The sequence below is a fragment of the Fistularia commersonii genome, chromosome 22 (genome assembly GCF_037954325.1).
Source record: "Fistularia commersonii isolate RoL2024-O1a breed Wild chromosome 22, RoL_Fcom_v1.0, whole genome shotgun sequence".
In the NCBI taxonomy this organism is placed as follows: Eukaryota; Metazoa; Chordata; class Actinopteri; order Syngnathiformes; family Fistulariidae; genus Fistularia; species Fistularia commersonii.
Window position 1 is genome coordinate 3,390,908 of NC_141305.1, and position 18,593 is coordinate 3,409,500.

The 18,593-nt window shown below is 43.8% G+C and overlaps 1 protein-coding gene across 1 annotated transcript in view; it reads right to left on the minus strand.

The window, feature by feature from the left end:
* Positions 1-704: 704 nt before the first annotated feature.
* srrm4 (serine/arginine repetitive matrix 4) overlaps positions 705-18,593 on the minus strand; it is a 50,177-nt gene continuing 32,288 nt past the window's right edge. The window contains exons 3-13 of the mRNA XM_086169902.1: positions 14,978-15,061; positions 14,757-14,837; positions 14,644-14,670; positions 13,932-13,982; positions 12,086-12,169; positions 10,828-10,960; positions 8,204-8,499; positions 7,175-7,408; positions 5,915-6,016; positions 5,653-5,802; positions 705-4,740 (exon numbers count right to left, since the gene is read on the minus strand). Coding sequence (XP_086026028.1) covers positions 4,482-4,740; positions 5,653-5,802; positions 5,915-6,016; positions 7,175-7,408; positions 8,204-8,499; positions 10,828-10,960; positions 12,086-12,169; positions 13,932-13,982; positions 14,644-14,670; positions 14,757-14,837; positions 14,978-15,061 — 1,501 coding nt within the window. The 3' untranslated portion in view covers positions 705-4,481. The remainder of the gene's footprint in view (positions 4,741-5,652; positions 5,803-5,914; positions 6,017-7,174; positions 7,409-8,203; positions 8,500-10,827; positions 10,961-12,085; positions 12,170-13,931; positions 13,983-14,643; positions 14,671-14,756; positions 14,838-14,977; positions 15,062-18,593) is intronic.

The window sequence follows — 18,593 nt, forward strand, 5'->3', positions numbered from 1 at the left end:
ACAAACATGACCTCATGGACTGAGCAAATACTGCAGTTGTACCCCAAGACGGGCTTTTCTATTTCTGGTGTTTGTGACACGGAAGCCTCGGGTTCCCCGGCCTGGACAAGGATTGCTTAAAAATATATACGTGATGTCACCGATCGTGTTTTAAGCCCCGCTTCTTTGGACACGCTGTCTTGTCTTATTTCACCCGTACCCTCGGAGTCGGCCTGTACAGAACTCCGGTCAGAAAACAGCCATTTTTGAAGACGTTTGCTTGTTATCTTTCATTCAGTTGCGCTAATTCCCATTTTGGGAGAAGTGTCATCACCGTGATGTCATCCTGATGTTTTTGTTTTCTGCACACGGATGAACCTTCTGCCGGTCAACGCCCTGTGATGGGAAAAGTAGATCCGCCCGTGTTTACTTTGAACATTTCGCAATTTCACATCATGATTTTGGCTCTATTAAGTTTGGAAGCTGCCGCTAGAAGCTAACCGTTCCAGAGCGGTCGGGGTGTTTCTTTGGCCTCTCCATGGTCTAGTATTCAGAAAAGAGTAGGGTATCTTTTAGTTGTGCACCGTGGACCAATCACAGGGCAGCATATAGAGACGTTCTGTACAACATTTCACCCTTGGCAATTTAGGGTCTCCAATGACCCTCCGGCATGTTTTTGGACTGTGGGAGGAAACACGAGAACCCAGAGGAAACCCACCTTGAGCAGGATGACGGCAGCGACGGTTTAATTTTACAGATGGTCATTACAATGGGGAGTTCACACTTGACACGAGAGAGGATTGAAAAAAATAAATAAAAACACGAGCATCCAAATAGAAAATAGGGAGATTCACACCGATACACCGGAGCACTATTGCTATATGTTCTCGGTATTGGACATGTTTTAAAATAACAAAAGGACATGATCATCGGGGTCATAAAGCACAGAAGACATCTAGAATCCATTGATTTGACAGCTTGGCCACGGGTGTCGTCGACACCAGCGTCACATTCTGCAATTTACATAACCTTACCATCTGAGTCCTTTTTACAAATGCATATTTACACCAGGGTAATTACACATGAAAAATCTTTTCTTTTTTTTTTTGTACAACAAGCTATGTAATACCACGCAAGCAGTCGGACGTCATCTTCAGGGGAAGATGCTTCGAGTGCATAGAGACCGATCTCTCGGGCCCAGAGCTGCTACACAGACAGGAAGGTGGATTTTAAAAATGAGCAAGAAGTACGATCTTACTTCTAGAGAGTTGAGGCTCACGTATGCTCACGTTTTGAAGGTAAACGTCGTCAAACCGCATGGCTGCATACTTCCGCCGTGGTTGTTGAGCACTTCATCTACCAGAGGGCCGTGCCGGTTCAGTTTCAGACAATAACAAACATGGGGACGCGAAGGTGCGTTCTACGAAAGAGGCCTTTCTTATACCTACGCCCTGTTGTGGTATCCAGTGGTAACATATCCAGTGGTACTGCGTCATTTGTTGTTTGGCTACGTACCTAAAATGCTTCCCGAAAATGTGCGGGATCGGACAGGAAGTTGAGCGCAGAGGACGAACAGAGGTTTTAACGGTGAGCATAAATGAGCCCTTGCACAAGAGGACTGACACTGATTTATGATCCGTCTGTCTGAATAGAACCTCATCTGTTGTTCTCACTCATTACAAGGATTTTAAACTGCAAGCCGAACGTCCAAAGGCAAGAGATTTAGCTGCCCTGAAAAGTCACCAATTGGCCAATGCTATTTTTTTCAGCTTAGCATATAGCTTCGGTCATGTATTTCACTACCTCCTTGCAGTGACCCTGAGGTCGACCACCTTGGGATGACATTGCTTGGGACACCTCCTTCCTTGCAGGACGTCTTCAGTTAACAAGTTGAGGCACCCAAAAATCAATATATGCTTTCAACCGCAGGCAGGAAAAGTCAGTAATGCTGAAAATCGGTTCTGAATCCACATTCTGCTGCATTTTAGTTTGTTTTGCATCCTCTTGATGGCTTTGACTCGACTTAGCGTATATATCGACCAATGAGATTTTTTTTTGGGGGGGGGGGGGTTATGATCATAAATACGGCGGTGAAATATTTTTCTTGGGTTTTAAAGTTTAATGAAAACCCTGAACTTCTTTTCATGTTCGTCCGAGACACCAAGTCAAAACTTGTTTGACTGAACACAACTTTAAATCCCCCATTCTGGATGAAAAAGTGCAAAAGTTTAGACGTAAAAGCTGAAATGGCTATGACCTGTGCAGGAAAAAGAAAGGAACGACTAAATTTGCTAGCTGTAGCGCTAACCCATTAACCCTCTCTGCCTTTTGAGATAATTTAGGTCCCTTTTTCATTCCAGCTGCCTCCAATATGGACTCAGCGCTCAAGAGCAGCAGGGTGAGGTGATCTAATGGGCTAAAAGGGACCCCAGTCTAATATTGAATTAAGTGGCCCCTTTTGCGTGTTTCCACATACCGAATGGAGCTAATATCGTGGTGAAACGAAACAGTTCCAGCACGACTTGACCCGCTCTGGGTGGTTTTCCATCACTTCGTAGCTCCTCCTCAATGTGGGCGGCGTCCTCATAGCATGGTAGACGATGGCGACGGTGGACTCGCTACTTCTAATCACCCCAAAAAAAAGAAGAGCCAAAGACAGCTAACCGTTGTGAGACAAAGCACCAGCTATGCTAATATGTAGCGCTGTTTTTTTTTTTTAAATAAGTTACGACATTCTCTTGCCAATCTGTGGCAGGTAGTCTTTTCATGTCAAGTACTAGCATTAGCATGGCTACCTTGGAACCTCACCAGAGTGGCTACCAAAATACTATCAGGGTACCAGGGTACTATCGCTGATGAAAATGCAAAAAGAACCCAGTGGAGTCGTGCTGGAACGGTTCGGTGGAAACATGCCATTAGTGTCCGTTAGCTGTAGCGCTGTAGCTTCACATTCAGTGGGAATTAGCTTTTTTTCTCTACAGTATCTCTCTGCAAGAAAACAAATAATCGTATTCCTTCAAACATGTAACGTTTGGTAAACAGCACCTCGAGCAGAGCATCTTCTGCTTATCATAGATGTTCGAGGAAAACGAATGAATTGTTCACAACGAGCGCAGAACAGATCGCGGAAGAGTCGCGGTCATGGATGGACGGACAGCATTGCATAGAGAAAGACTGACGGCCTCTGTAAAGGGACAACAGGCCGATAAATATTAAACATGTTATAAATATGTATGCACGGCACAATTCAAATCCTGACCCTCCGTGCTAATGCCATGCGAGAATAAAACCTCTGAGTGTGTACGTGCAACCGGTGTCCAGGAGCGCATTCATATTCAATGCTAGTCACAACTTAGGACTTATTTTCAGTTTGTCGCTGTCGAGCCAGGAGCGACATCCAGTACGACATCCAGTACCACAACAACTACACAAAATTCCCGACCAGATACTTCGGATCCGGCAAACATGTCCCCGGCGTTCGACGGCGGGGAGTCGCCCCCGGAAATCCGGCCCCGGAGGCGGAGGGACCCCCAAGCGCCGATCTCGATCACGCCGGTTCTGCTCCGTGGACTGACATTTCAATTGTTTTCCCACTTGATCAGAGGATAAATTAATTTGACATTTGAGCTGACAGGCAGTTTGTGCGCTGTCAAAGCGCCCTCACCGCTTCATTTTTCACAGGAAAAGACTTTCTTTCTTTCCTTTTTTTTTTCCCCCCGGCCCCAGCTTACGGGATGGTGATATCAGGGCAATAAACCTTCCCCTTATTCCTGATGACAGCTCCTCTGAAGCCATTTGTAAACACAGCTAAATGTCACCGCGCAACGATTCTTCAGTGGTCGGCGCCAAAACCGGAGTGCCCGGGCAGCGGATACCTGGGAGTACGAGAACCTCAGGGCTTCACCCAATCATCATGGAGTCATCTTTTTATAATAGATACTGAATGTCAATCAAGTCTAGGACAGCATGAACTTCTCGCTCTGATACTAAGGAGCAGAAGTTGCAGAAGTTGGTCCCAAATCCACGGTTCGAGTAAGTGCTTGCAACGTTAAAGGTTCATAAACCCAAGAAGGGGCAATGAAACAGGGTGGCAAACTCCTATGAACCATTTTCAGGGAACGGCCCTCTTGGATTCATCTCAAGTGACATTGCGGTACTAACCAAAACGTCCAACCGGTGCATCATCGGTTCGAAAACGAAAAGCCACCAGAGAGTGCTCCTCAAACTATCGGTATGAGATCTTAAATGGGTGTCCCTCCCTGCGCAGCTTCCTGTCTCCTTGCAGCTACCAGAGCCGAGGTTGATGATGTACGTGAAAATAGCAGAACCAAAAAAGAGACATTCGGTCTCCTGTGGCCTCCTTAAAGAAAGACGTGGCCGAATCCTGAAGGGATAGTCCCACTCCAGATAGTCCCACTCCAGATTCGGGGTCGAACATGTCGACTCCGCCGGGGGGCCGCTGCTGGAGCGGCGTTTCGGTCCCTTCGTGTTCCCTGAGGAGCCTAATGCCTGGGTTTGTTGCGTCTGCTCAGGGAACTGTGACTCCGGCTGCGACCACGGGTCCCGAAAATGGAGTTCCAGGACGAACTCCGGCTGTAGCTCCGGTAGGAGGAGTAGCTGTGGCTGCGGCTCCGGCTGAGGCTGTGGAAGGGACTGCGGCTGCGACTGCGTGTGAACAGGCTGCTCCAGGGCGACACGCTGATGGACCGGCTGCTGGAAGAGGGGCTCGGGCGGAAGTAAGGGATGGGTCTTTTCCTGGCACTGCGGAGGAGAAGGTAGGTGAGAAGGTTTTATGATTGGTAGGGAGTGCAGTGGTTTTGATACCGGGCCGTGAACTGCTCAGAGATGTGACACGTCGCAATAACGTCTTATCAAACGTTCCCAAATACTTGCTAGGTGCATCAGGGACAATGTCCTTTTAAACTTCTTAGGGCTCATTTATGCAAAGGTTATGTGCATAACCAGGTGCAAAACAGGTACATCTGCTTCAAATGTCAAGCATCACTGCCCACATACTTCCCATGAGTGCTTTATGTTGCCATGGTTGCTGAGCGATGCGCGAGCTAGGGGGCAATGAAGAGTTCAGAGTTCACTTCCAAATGCCAATTCAGACAGAAACAAAATTGGCAGAGGTGGAGGAGCTGGTGATAATGTAAAATAAAATGAAGGAGTGTGGTAGAAGGCAGCGGTCTGTGCGGCCGTGTGGGCTGAGAATTCTTGTCCCTGGGTGTACCGACGCGACGTAGTCTTCTTCAACACTGTTCTTTTTACCAGTCGCACTTGAGCATACAACTCAGCACCCTTCAGCACTTCCGGTGGTACTACTCCAGTTGCCGTGTTTGGCAAAATTTCGACAGAATTACACAGGAAAAGAACTAAAGGAAAGGCAGAGGAGCATGTCCCTGTGCCAAATTGACATTAAGCATCAAAGAGGCCTTAGCAGATCTACTATGTTTGTGACTGAGTGCTTGAAGGCCTCTCAAATTTGAGTTTGGAATATTTAAATACCTGTGAACACGCAAGATGGAACAAACCAACTGGCTTTATCTCCTTTGTGAAGGTACGAGTCGATTATTTGTCATCACCGAGACGAAAACCCGTCATCTTTCTGTCTCAAGGCTTCAAAGAAGAAAAGGAATGGTTCTGGAAATAGCCAAGCAGGGGCGGCTGTACCTTGTGATCCGGCGGGCTTCCAGATGGCTTGGCGAGTCTCTCCTTCTTTTCTTCATGGGAGAGTAGGATTTGCGTCTCTGTCTCTTCCTGCTAACCTCATGCTTTGCGTCTCTCTCTCTGGAGCTGGATGTTCTCCTTCTGGCTCGTAGTCTGAGAGGCAAGGACAGGGAGCGGGAGGAAATTACACGCTGCGTCCCGTATTTATTTAATCTCCCAAGAGTTGTCCTCCGGCGGGGGGACGACAAAAGGGCTGAGTAATCACCTGTCGTCGCTGTATCTGGAGTAGCTTCCTCTGGAGCTCAGGCTCGTCACGCTGCCTCGTCGTCTCTGATCGGCCGAGGAGCTCGGTGAGCGTGAGTAGGAGCTGCAAAGAGTAAATGACCATCATCCCCCTCCCAGCTGGAGAAACCAAGCAACGCGCCTGAAGGTTTAGGGTGTGATTACGACGCTATCTTTGGCTAACTGTGACGGGGGACGATGACGCGCAACAAGAACTCTGTAAGTCTCAACCACAGCTGGTAAAGGCTGTTTTCACCCTCCTTCAGAGGGGAAGGATGTGAAGCCAAGTAGCAGGACATGTACTCCGACAGAGGGATGGTACTCAGTCAGCTTTCAAGGAATTGTTTCGCATTTCCTTCAAAAACCTTATTGGATTTTTGTTAGATGCCAAGATTGATAACGGTATGCTTGCTGCAAACATCAGGGCACTTGCTCCATAGTTACTGCAGAACGTGATGCTGCAACATACCGCTGGATTCTGAATTTCTCAGGTGATTGTACACACAAGGGTCCTCACAATTGGACGGATAAAAATGGTGTGAACAGAAATGACATTCTTCATCTGGATTCAGAATGCAGGGAGGGTTATTTTACAGAATGCGGGGGGAGAAGAGTTAGTGGACTTCCAAACTCCTAAATAAAACGCTGATTTTAAATAACACAACCGGGACAGAATCAGGTCTACAATCTTGACTCTAGTGTTTGGCGGTAGCTCTACCATCCAGCCTGGTTTTATTTGCCCTCTTCAGAAGGTAGGATACAAAATTTCGTGAGGTGCCCCCCTTGGATCTGTACTGGGTCCTCTGACTATTTTCCTCCTGGGTGAAGACTTTGCTTCTTTTCCTCTGAATGGCCTCAATATCAACGACTCCCATTTCCCCTTCATGCTTTCGAGTGAGGCGCCATCTCCACTGAAGCATTAAACTGGCAAATATCCAACCTCACCATCACCGTCATCGAGTTATTCGTAGAGATAACCAGCCGCTTCAAGAGGCCAGGTGTACATTTGGACAACACGCATCTCGGAGCACCTCATGAACATCCAGTCCGGCTTTGTCTAGCCTCGAGGTCCTGTCCATGTACCCATTGCATGCAGGATGGCGAACGGAGCCAGGTGGACCAAGGGTCGCCCCACTTCTCATCCGGGTTCGTGTTCAGGTCCGGATGGACGACAAAGACCTCTCCCAAACCCGACCTCACGCCTGTCCATTCGCAAAACACGTTTCCCTTTCACCAAACTAACCTGCACGACGACGACGACGACGGCGACGGACTTCTCGAGCAGTGCCCGGAGTATCTGGAGCTCCTGGATGACCTGATCCTGCTCCTCCTCCTCCGCCTCCGCCTCTTCCTCTTCCTGCTGCTGGACGACCGGGTGCTCGGGCGCCTCGGAGAAGACCCCCTCCTCCGAGCGGAACAGCTGGAAGTCTGTGAGGATCTGGCGACCTCCACGTGACATCCCAAGGTTATCTGCTCTCTGCAAAGAAAAAAGTGATAAAAAAAGAGTGATAAAAAAGAGTGATAATAAAAGTACAAGCAAGGCGGAAAAGAAACCGGGATTTGACTTTGAACGGACGCCCGGATTGGAGATTAATACGGAGGTGCTGAGGGTTGCGTCAGGAAGGGCGTAAAACTTTTGCCAAAACCAAACATGTTAGTCAACCATAACCGTATCATACCGGATCGGTAGAAGACCGGGTTAACAACGGCCGCCACTGGTACTGATGACCCACAGGGTACCAGTGGAAATTTGGCGACTGTGGGTCGAAGAACGAGAACAAGATATGAAGGTAGTTGGTGTGAGAGAGGAGGATACAGAGAATAGGGTGGGATGGAGAAAGTTGATTCGCTGCTGCGACCCCTGAAGGGAAAACCCGAAAGAAGAAGAAAAAGAAGAAGAAGACGGAGGTTTTTGCTGCAAAGGAAGATCTGGTTGTGTCTGCATGGGGTTCCAACATGAAGTTGATTCACCCGAGATGCTAAATCTTCCCGGCAGGGTGAATAGTTGTTTGTCTGGCTGGTCAAAAGTGACCCACTACCATGTTTAGCTGTAGAAAAAACACCTTAACCTATTTTTTTTCCAACTTGAAATTTTATGACTTTTCCTAAAGAGACCCCATAATTAGAAAAAGTGATACTTCTTTTTTGTTTATGTATCCATGTGGGCTGTACACCACGAGGGTACAAAGATTGTCTTATGGATCATTTTTGACCCGAAGGACAAGGGGGGTAAACACAGTGTTAAGAGTTGATTCCAGTGACGCCGCCTCACCTCTTCTGACTGCCACTGAAAACGCCGGTGGACAGGCCGTCCTCTCCGCAGGCCTTGCACAGGGAGGCGTAGCTGGTGACCGAGTTCCCCGAGTCCGAGGCGGTGTCCCCGTCGGCGGCGGCCATCGGCTTCTCCGTCTCCGGCGCGCCCCCGACGCCGCTCGCCCGAGAGACGCCCGTCTTGCTGGACGGCGGCGAGGAGGTGTCATTCCCGGAGTCGTAGTCGCGCGGGGCGGAGGCAAGGCCCCGAGCGCCGAGGCCAGGGAGGACCTCGCCGCCAGGCTCCGAGGTCAGGACCTGCAAACAGACAGAGGAAGGAGGGCTCAGGGCCCCGGGGCGTCTCTGCACGCAACTCCAATTACAAAAACCACACTTTCCGTCTTGGGGAAAAAAAGAAACAAACAAGTAAATCGATAAACAGAGAAGGAGCGTCTTTGCTTTTGTTTTTAATTCCTCGGGACAGAAAAGCGCGAGAGAGGTGAAGACAACATGCAAATTTGCAGCATGCGGTTTGAACTCTGAGAGGGAAAAGCCGTTTCGGACGAGTCTACGGGGAGGGAAATCGGAAGAAACGAGACGGCGGCCGCCGGGGTAAAAAAACACCACCGAGACGGATCGGCTTCGCGAGTGGAAACGGAAAGCACGGACGGAGAGAAGAGAGAATCCCGTGGGAATAACGGAGGGAGACCCTCCGGACGGGACGGACGGCTGAGCTCGCTCTCCTGCAAAGAAGCCAGGAATTAGCCTGCGCCGGCCTACATGTACAGCCCTGAGTCTGCGGATGGCATCCACTTACCAATCAAGATTTCCTCCTTAAGTAGGGAAGGTGTAAGAAAAAGGGAAGAGCGGGCAACATGAGTGCATCATTAGAGTCGTAAATTGCAAGGAAAAAGACAATCACCCTTCTCTCCAAACCCAGAGACGCCTTTTTCTTTCCGGCATCTCTTTTTTTTTTATCCAAAAAACAAAGAAAAAGTCTTTTCTCTGAGCTTTTCAAGTCAGAGCGAAGACGAACCCCCCCCCCCCCGGTACATCCTATTTATTTCCTTAAAAAATAATTCTGCCTTTTCTCTCGCGACGGCAAACAATGTGCGTTAAACATATTTTCAAATGCACGTCCAAGCCCTTTCTGTACTTATTTATGTATTTACTTTAATTGTTTCATTTATCAATAAATGAATGTACTTATTGACTCCATTTGTATATTCATTTATCAATCTATTTATTTCTCCTATTTATTCTACTTTGTTGATTTATTTATTCAATTTACCAAAGCAATGTCTGTTTCCTCAATTAATTTTTATCTTACTCTATTTATTTATTCATTCATTTCTTTGCAAATACAGAACATATTTAGATTATTCATTTAGAGAAAATGTAGTTCATCAGCCGCTGCTAACATTCTGCCCCCCCCTCCCAACAGGTTGCCCTGGAAACGCTTCTGGAGATTGAATTCTGGACCCCGATTTAACGTATGGATTCATTTCAACTCAAACTTGGAGGTGTGTGATTATGAGCACACACGCACAGCCACACACACACACACACACACACACACACACACACAGTGACATTAGCATAATTTAATGATTAACGGTGGGGGGTTTAATGTATTTTATGCTCCAGTAAGCCTGAGACAACTAGTGGGTTGAGATCGAAGTTCCAGTTTACGCCCACTCTCGTGTGTGTGTGTTTTTATTTATTTCGTTTTTTTCTGCCGCTGTCATTTCAGAATTTCTGATGATAAAATCCAGCCACAAGTATTAGGAGTTTCAAAAAGTACCTTCTGTGTGTTCACAACAGGCAGCAGATATTGGAAAATCAATAGTCAATGCTGACTGGCAGGAAAACAAATTTTATATAACACGATCATTTTTCTTACTTTCTATGCTTATTACAAAGTAACTACTAATTAACCTTAATTATTCTTCTTTTTCCTGACGCAACGGTTGTTCCCCCAGGCCCATTAAGCTGATGATAAATCAATATGTGATTAGCATTGGCGAGACGGGTGGAGCGCCGGTGCAGGAGGCGGCTCGACGCCGGCACGTTGGGACGACGGCTCGCGACATTTTCACTCTTTTCTGTTTGAAACGAGAAAAAAAAAAAAAAACGTGGAAAATAGCGCTTGGTGTGCAACAGTGGCCACTAGTGGCGAAACGGCGGTACTACACCCAAGCACTTACTGCTGGTATATGTTTAATTTGTGTGTCATGTCACTTCAATTTGATAAATAAATATAAAAAATTTACATAAGCGTTTGGTTTTTTTTTTTTTAAATCTCTAACTTAATACCGCTTTTCTGTGTTTTATCAGCGACCCCCAGTGGAGAGAAGACCGCCCTCGACGTCTGAGGAGGGGGATTTAATTTCATAATCACAAAAAAAAGAACAATAAAACCGATTTCGAGCTAGGGTGCGTTGATAATTTTGGTGAGATCGACCTGATTTCCCTGTATGCTTTTCGTACCCAATTACAACGCTATCATTTGGTAATCGATTGATCCAGTTTTGTTGTTAATCTGGATTTAATGGTCAGTTTTGGCGTTGGTTGCTGCTGACTGCCTGACCCGTCGGGCCGTCGGGGATCAGACTAAGGCGGGCGGCGGTCCCTGGGCGTACTTACGGTTGAGAGGACGGAGCGATATTTTGGTGCCGTTTTACACACTGATTTGGTTGCGGGTCTCCACTTCGTCCCCGCGTGTCCAGGGGCGCCGCCGACATCGTCGACGGCGTCCGCCAAGCCCGCTGGCTTCTGTCTGCACAATCAGATAACAAAATACTGTTGTTAATGTTTTAGAACAATGTAACACGACCTTAAGTCCATTAATATTGTGCTGATTGAATTATAATTTCTAAAATTATTTCTATTATGTTATTTAATGTATTTATTTATTTTGTCATTTATTTTAGGGCCATACTTGAAATCAAGCAAGCATTATTCTGGGATTCTCTGTCATTACTGCATGATATTATCGTATACTTATGACATGATTTTTTAATTTCTATTTTACACCTTTGTTTTTTACAATAAGTTAAGAAAACACTATGGTCAGTTCATGTGGTTGGCGTTACAAAAAAACAATTTAGGTATGAGGATTTATTTGAAATAGGAAAAGATGACGAGACCAAACTTTGACAATTTAAAAGAAAGTTTAAAAGAGAAGAAAAGAAATAATAAAACAAAATTTCTAAAAATACAGGAAAATAACTTACATATGGTAAAATTATTATAATAATTTATTCTCTTTACATCCGATTGAAGATTTCTAGCCACCATGCTATCATTATGATCATTATTGTTTTTTTAATGATCTTAGTCAAAGCCCTCAGAGGTGAACACAGCGTTATATAATATATAATATATAATATATAATATATAATATATAATATATAATATATAATATATAATATATAATATATAATATATAATATATAATATATAATATATATTATCATTATTATTCAATTATTATTATTCCAGCCAAATATTACAAGTAGGTTAAAAAAGGGGAAGGAAATTAGCTTTAAAATAGCCTGAAAAATGTTCGGCAATTTGCAAAAAATTGAATAAATTGATAAACATATATATAGATATATATATGAATATATCTATATATAGGGCGCCAGTCTTCATCACACGACCAGTCTGACTCCATTCTTGTGTTCCTTCTCCCGCTATGATTGAGGCCATCGATCTGCCGGGGCCACTTCCTGCTGCGCCGCGATAAGGGCCCGCTCTCATCGCGGGACGGGGGAGGTCGTCGTCCCCCGCACGTCCCGACCTTATCAGTCATCGCTTCGGCGTGACCGGGAAGTCGACAGACACCCCGACGGACAGATAAGATAAACCGGAGTGGACGGAGGGACGGGCGACCTCCTACCTGTCCTCTGAGGACGACCGGCAGCAAGAGGTCTCGGAGTCTGACCTCCGGTAGCGTCGCTTCCGACGCGAGCGCGTCCGGGAACTAGATGACGGGGGGAGAGGAAGCAAAACACTGGTGTGAAAAGGATTAGCCGATTGCAGCAGATTGAGGATTAGCACCCCCTCCCCAACCACAAATTAAAAAAGAAAAACTATTACGGATTATAGTGGAGCCGGAATCAGATGAGAAATTTTTTTTTAGTTCTGAAACTTTAAGATGGAAGTGATTCCATCAGGAAGTGATTAGATCAGAAAAAAAAAGTACTATATTTTACTACAGTAGCATAACGTACGTATGTGTTATATCTGTTTAAAGCAGCCTGTTCCACCTAAAGTCAACGGCTCTGTTAATTTGATTTAAATTCATTATTTATTCATAAATGTATCTATTTGCCTGTACCACTTTATCACAGTTATTGTTTTTCTTTTTCTTTTTTCTTTTAATTAAAAGTTTCAAATTTAAATATTTTAAATAAAATTTTTATATAAGTAAACATTTGGACGTTTTCATTGAGCGACTAGTAGGGTGCCTTGAATAAAATGTATCACTATTATTACTATACACAACCGTACACTGAACACTCCTGCTACGACTGCGAGTCGCTATTCACCGACCGACCATTCTGGATTCTGAGGTTCGTGCCGTGTTATGTCGAGAGCCGAGTTCCCCCTTTGAACCACTGGCATTGTGCGCTCGAGCTTCAAACGCCTCATGATATATTCATTATATAAATGCAGAGCGAACTCACTTACAATTTGCACAATTCTGTACCGTCATTTATTCATATATATATATATATATATATATATATATACATATATTATTCCTTTCTGTGTGGAGTTTGCATATTCTCCTGTCTGTGTGGGTTTCTCCGGAAAAAAATTAATTTAATTGGGAAGAAATTGGGTGAGTGAGTGAATGTTGTCTGTCTTCGTATGCGGCCCTGCCACTGACTGGCGACCAGTCCAGGGTGTCATCCTTGCTCTCAGGGTGAAACCCGCCTCTCGCAGGAGGTCCAGCGATCGTCTTTTGAACCGAACATTCCTGGTTGGATTCGGGCTCCTCCTTGTGTGTCGAAGTGTTGTCGAGCGAGATACTGAACCCCGAGCTGCTCCCCTGGTGCCGATGGACGGCAGCCGACTGCTCGTGGTCCATCCATGATGGGCTCAGTGCAGAGAACGAAATTCCCCATTAGGGATTCATAAAGGATAAAATTATATTTACATATATGTATTACTTTTTTCAATTCGTTTTTGTGATGGATTCACTATTATTTACTTCTTTATGTATTTCTGTTTATTTTTAGTTATTTATTTATATTCGGTTATTTTTTTCTTAAGTTCTGTTTATTTTATATTATTTATTTTTCTATTTATATTCCTTTATTTATTTATTTTCTATTTCTATTTGGTTATTTTTTTCAGTTATTTCTGTTTATTTATATTTAATTATTCCTATTTCTATTTGTTTACCTATCTACTTCCGTTCATTTTTATTCATTATTTTTTCATTTATATTTGGTTGTTTTTTTATGTATTTCTGTTTCTTTTCATTTATTTGTTTTTTATTTATATTTGGTTATTTTTACATTTATGTATTTCTCTATTTATTATTGTATTCTTCGAGGTTTACAATTTGATGCTGCTACCCCATGCTTCACTCCCATTTGCCCCTCGCAGACATAAAGTTTTTTCCAATTCTGATTCAGATTTATTTTTTTTTAAAAAGTGTAGTATTGTGTTGTGTTGGCAGAGCGCTGTAGGATTTGGCTGCGGCCTGTTTCTGACGCAACAACCACACTGACCTTTTCTTGTGCTTGCGCTCCTCCTTCCTCTTGTGTTTTAGACTCGAAGAGCTGCCGGGATGAAAGAGAACGGAATTGTTAGCGAGTGTGTGTGTGTGTGTGTGTGTGTGTGTGTGAGGCGGAGGGGGGGACGAAACACACAGACACACACACACACACCGCTTACTGGCTGATGCTTCAAGGGCCGCTGGCTTTTAAGGTGGAAATTCGGCTTCTCGCGGAAAGCAGGCGAAGAAAACATGTCATGTTTAGCCCGAACACAAACTACACACACATACACACCAATATAATGTTCACACACACAAGCACACACCCGTATACTGAACGCTACTGCCACGACATACACACACACGCAATGCCCGAAAAAACACTTGCGGTCCTGGCCAAAATTATATGTGGGCAAAAAAGGGAAGGAAATGAGCTTTAAAATTTCCTGAAAAATTTCATTAAATTTGCAAGTAATTGAAAAAAAAAACCTAACTATAAATATATATATAAATTATATATAAATATAATTTTTTCCCCTTTAAAATTAAAAACCAGTCCCAAAAAATTGCAGTTTTGAGAAAATATCCGGAGGGATAATTGAATTATAAAACTTATTCAAATGCTCTGTGTGTGAGCGTGGGTGTGTGTGTGTGTGTGTGTGTGTGTGTGTGTGTGTGTGTGTGTCAGAAGCCGACCCCCTCCATCTCTGATGTGGTGCACATACCTGTGCTTGGACTTTTTGCTGTTATATCTGGGAGGGGACAGAAAGAGGGCACAGTGTTAGGGGGAAAACACACACACACACACACACACACACACACACACACACTGAACTACCTGTGCCGCTTGCTTTTCTTCGAGCTCTTCTTCTTCTTCTTTTTCTTCTTCCTCAGCGGCGACAGGCTCTGTGTTGGAGACCTGCAGCCGCAGGGGAGAAGGAGATGGTGACCACGGGGAGCGAGGGGCGGGGCAGGGGGCGGAGTCAGGGGCGGGGCAGGGGGCGGAGTCAGGGGCGGAGTCAGGGGCGGAGCCTGGGCAGCCCATCTCCGCATGCTCACCTTCGCCGCTTCCTCTTCCTCTCCGACTTCCTCTTCTTCTTCTTCCCTTTAGGCCGCTGGGGAAAGTCCTCGCCGGGGGACGGACTGCCGGGACAGGAGATACCGGATCAACGGGGCTTCGGGAGGTTCAACTATCTATCTATCTATCTATCTATCTATCTATCTATCTATCTATCTATCTATCTATCTATCTATCTATCTATCTATCTATCTATCTATTTTTCTATCTCGATGCATCTATCTTTCTTTCTATCTATCCATCTATCAAAATATCTCTCAAACTATCGATCATCCAACCATCCATCCATCTATTTTTCTATCTATGAGTCTATCTTTCTTTCCATCCATCCATCCATCCATCCATCCATCCATCCATCCATCCATCCATCCATCCATCTATCTATCTATCTATCTATCTATCTATCTATCTATCTATCTATCTATCTATCTATTTTGTGTTTTGAGTGTTTCATTGCTCGCCGGTCATGAAACCTGAGACGCAGTCATTTTGTCTGAATATTCAGATGTAAGCTTAGGACCAGGAACAAAAAGTAAATAATCCAGTTATGATAATCTGGAATTATGAGAGAAACCAGACTATTCCTGTCACTGAAGGGAGGAATGAACAGATGGGATCAATTCCACATGTGCTAATCTGAGATTAGCATTAGAATCTATAAGTGGTTCCTTCATCTCCATCCCAATCTCTAATCTCACATCTGAGAATCTTCTCCTCTTCTTCTTCTGCCAGGTGTTACAATCTTGTGGTCAAGAATGGCTGGAATCTATGGGTAGAAATAATCCCATGTGGCTCACTAAACCCTCCAGATTACCCGTTCCTGCATGAGTTAATCCCGGTGGCGGGAAACACACCTGTGTGTGTGCGTGTTGTCATATCACAAAGTTGTGAAACTGGTTATTAAACATCAATGCGTGTGTTTATGCTATCAGGGATTAACAGACACAGTCCTACTTAATCCCACAGGTTTTAATTGATAATCATTCATAAATGTTGATAAACAGGAAAATGGAGGCAGTTGTTTCCATGGCCGGGAACTCGGATGGATATTTAACGGATATCTAATTTTTCTGCTTTTTTAATTTTTTACCCTTTTATTTTGTTTAATCCTGCATGAGAGAAACATAGAAGCAAACTTTTTTTATTGCATTTTTAATCCTTTTTTTTAATTCCATTTGGCCTATGAAAGCAATAAATCTTATCATTATATCCAATTATTTTCCTGGAAATGAAACGCGAAAGGCGGCTCCGATTCTCTAATCTGTGCATTTCGAGGACGCAGCCATCCGACTATTTTCGATTCCTGAAAAAACCCAGACCTGGGGCTTGAATTTTCCTTTTTTCTAAAATTAAATTACATTATTTTAATTAAGTTCGATAATTTATTTTGTAATTTTATAATCCATCCACCTCGACGGCTGGACGACCCCGGGGGAGTAAAATACTTTCATGCGTGGATTTAATTTGGAAAATATCATGTCTATGCTAATTCATTCATTCATCCATCCGGGGTCGAGGGGGCGGAGCCTATTCTAGCTGCCAATGGACAAGAGGCGGGGTTTACCAAGGACCAATCAGAGGGCAGCATATTGAGACGCGACCGTTCACACTCATTCATTCATGTTAGATTCACCTTGTAATTCTCCTTCCCGAGGCTTTTGATTCTTCTAGTTCTGCAAAATCACCGGGGAAACGGGGAAATAAAATTAAAAAAAAAAATCTGCGATCTGAGACGCTTTGAGGCGCCATTACAGGAAAATGAATTTTGGTGTTCCTCGAAGACAAATCATCTCCACCACGACACTTTTTAATTAAAGAAGAAGAAGAAAAGTTTTTAGAGTAATTAAATAATTCAAACCCACAAGTCTGGGGTTTGGAACAGCTTTCATCTCAGGAGATCACACACACACACACACACACACACACACTGAACTGATTCCCACACACACACACACACACACTGTTTTCGCATCACTGCAAAAATCAAGAGCTGGGATTTGATTGGCCGCAGCTTCATCCGAAGATATGATCGGACATCTGAAAATTCAGCGTCCGCTGCGCCTCAATACGAGGAAGGCCGGATAAGTCCGGCGCCTCCTGCAGGGCTGGAGGTCCGGTGTGGCCGTTACGTTACCGGAGGCCAGGAAAGACGGTCCAGGCTGTGATGAACGACTCTGCCCGCCGCCGCCGGCGGTTTGGGAGCAGGAAACGCATTAGTAGTGATTAGAAGGACGGCGCCCGAGAATCTCAAACCCCCCGGTAATGAGAACACTTTGTCACTCATTAACATCTCGGTGGAGGTATTTGGGTTCTGGATTTTGTGAGAATGGGCTTGAGATCCGACCGGGGTTTAAAAAAAAAAAAATCAAATATAATTTTTATTTGGTCAAATAAGGATCCGGTTTAATGAAGCCCCACTCTATTGTTATTTTTCATTCATAATAATAAATAAAGAATTCATCTCAAAGGTGGCAAATAATAATAAAAAATAAAAACAACTTTAAACAAGCACTCTAATTCACTTCCTCTCATCCCATGACTTATAATATATATAAAATACATATAAAATGAAATAAAACAAACAAATGACCTTTGAAATGGACAACTTAATCCACTTCCTTTCATCCATTATTTTTAATATATATAAAATACATATAAAATAAAATAAACAAAGAACATTTGAAACAGCCACATTAATTAACTTCCTTTCATCCCATTACTAATAATATATGTAAAATAGATATCAAATAAAATAAACAAAGAACATTTGACACAGCCATATTAATTCACTTCTTTTCATCCCATTCCATATTATATATATATATATTTTAATGTAATAACAATACTGTATATGTAAATATATATGTATATAATATAATCATAATACAAATATAAAAAAATAAACAGTATACAAATATTATATATATATCATATGTATATACATAAATACATTTATGATAAGCAGTGGGATGAGTGGAAGTGAATTTGTGCCGACCTCAAATGTATTTACTATCATATTCACATACACACACACACACACACATATATATACATATATATATATATATATACATCTTTTTATCAAATGAAGAATTTCATTTGCCCCATTGATTATCAATGATTTCTCAGACTAAATTAGTATATATGAGAGAGATAAACAAAAGACAAAAAAAATAGATAAATAAATAAAAAAATAAACAAAGCAAACGCGCAAAGTCATGATGCCGTCGGGACACCGGCCTGATATATTTACCCATAAAATAATTTTAAATATGAGTTAATTACATGTTAATGACCTCGAGAGGAGCCAGACGAGGCGGCCTCCTGGTCGCCTCCCTGGCGAGGTGATTATTCATGATGAAGGTTACAATTACGAGGAAAAAGCACCTGGAGTCTCCTGTGGCGCCGAGGGCGCGATTCACGAGAGTTATGCAAAAACACGCCGTCGCCTTCCCGGCACATGCGGCGGCCTCGGGTGTCGGATCGGGGATCTGACGGCGACGCCAGGACGGACGTACTTTTATAGATTAGCAGGGAGGAAGCAGAGGGGGGCTGTTAGCGCTCCCCCCCCCCCTGGTTGTACCTTCATTTGCACGG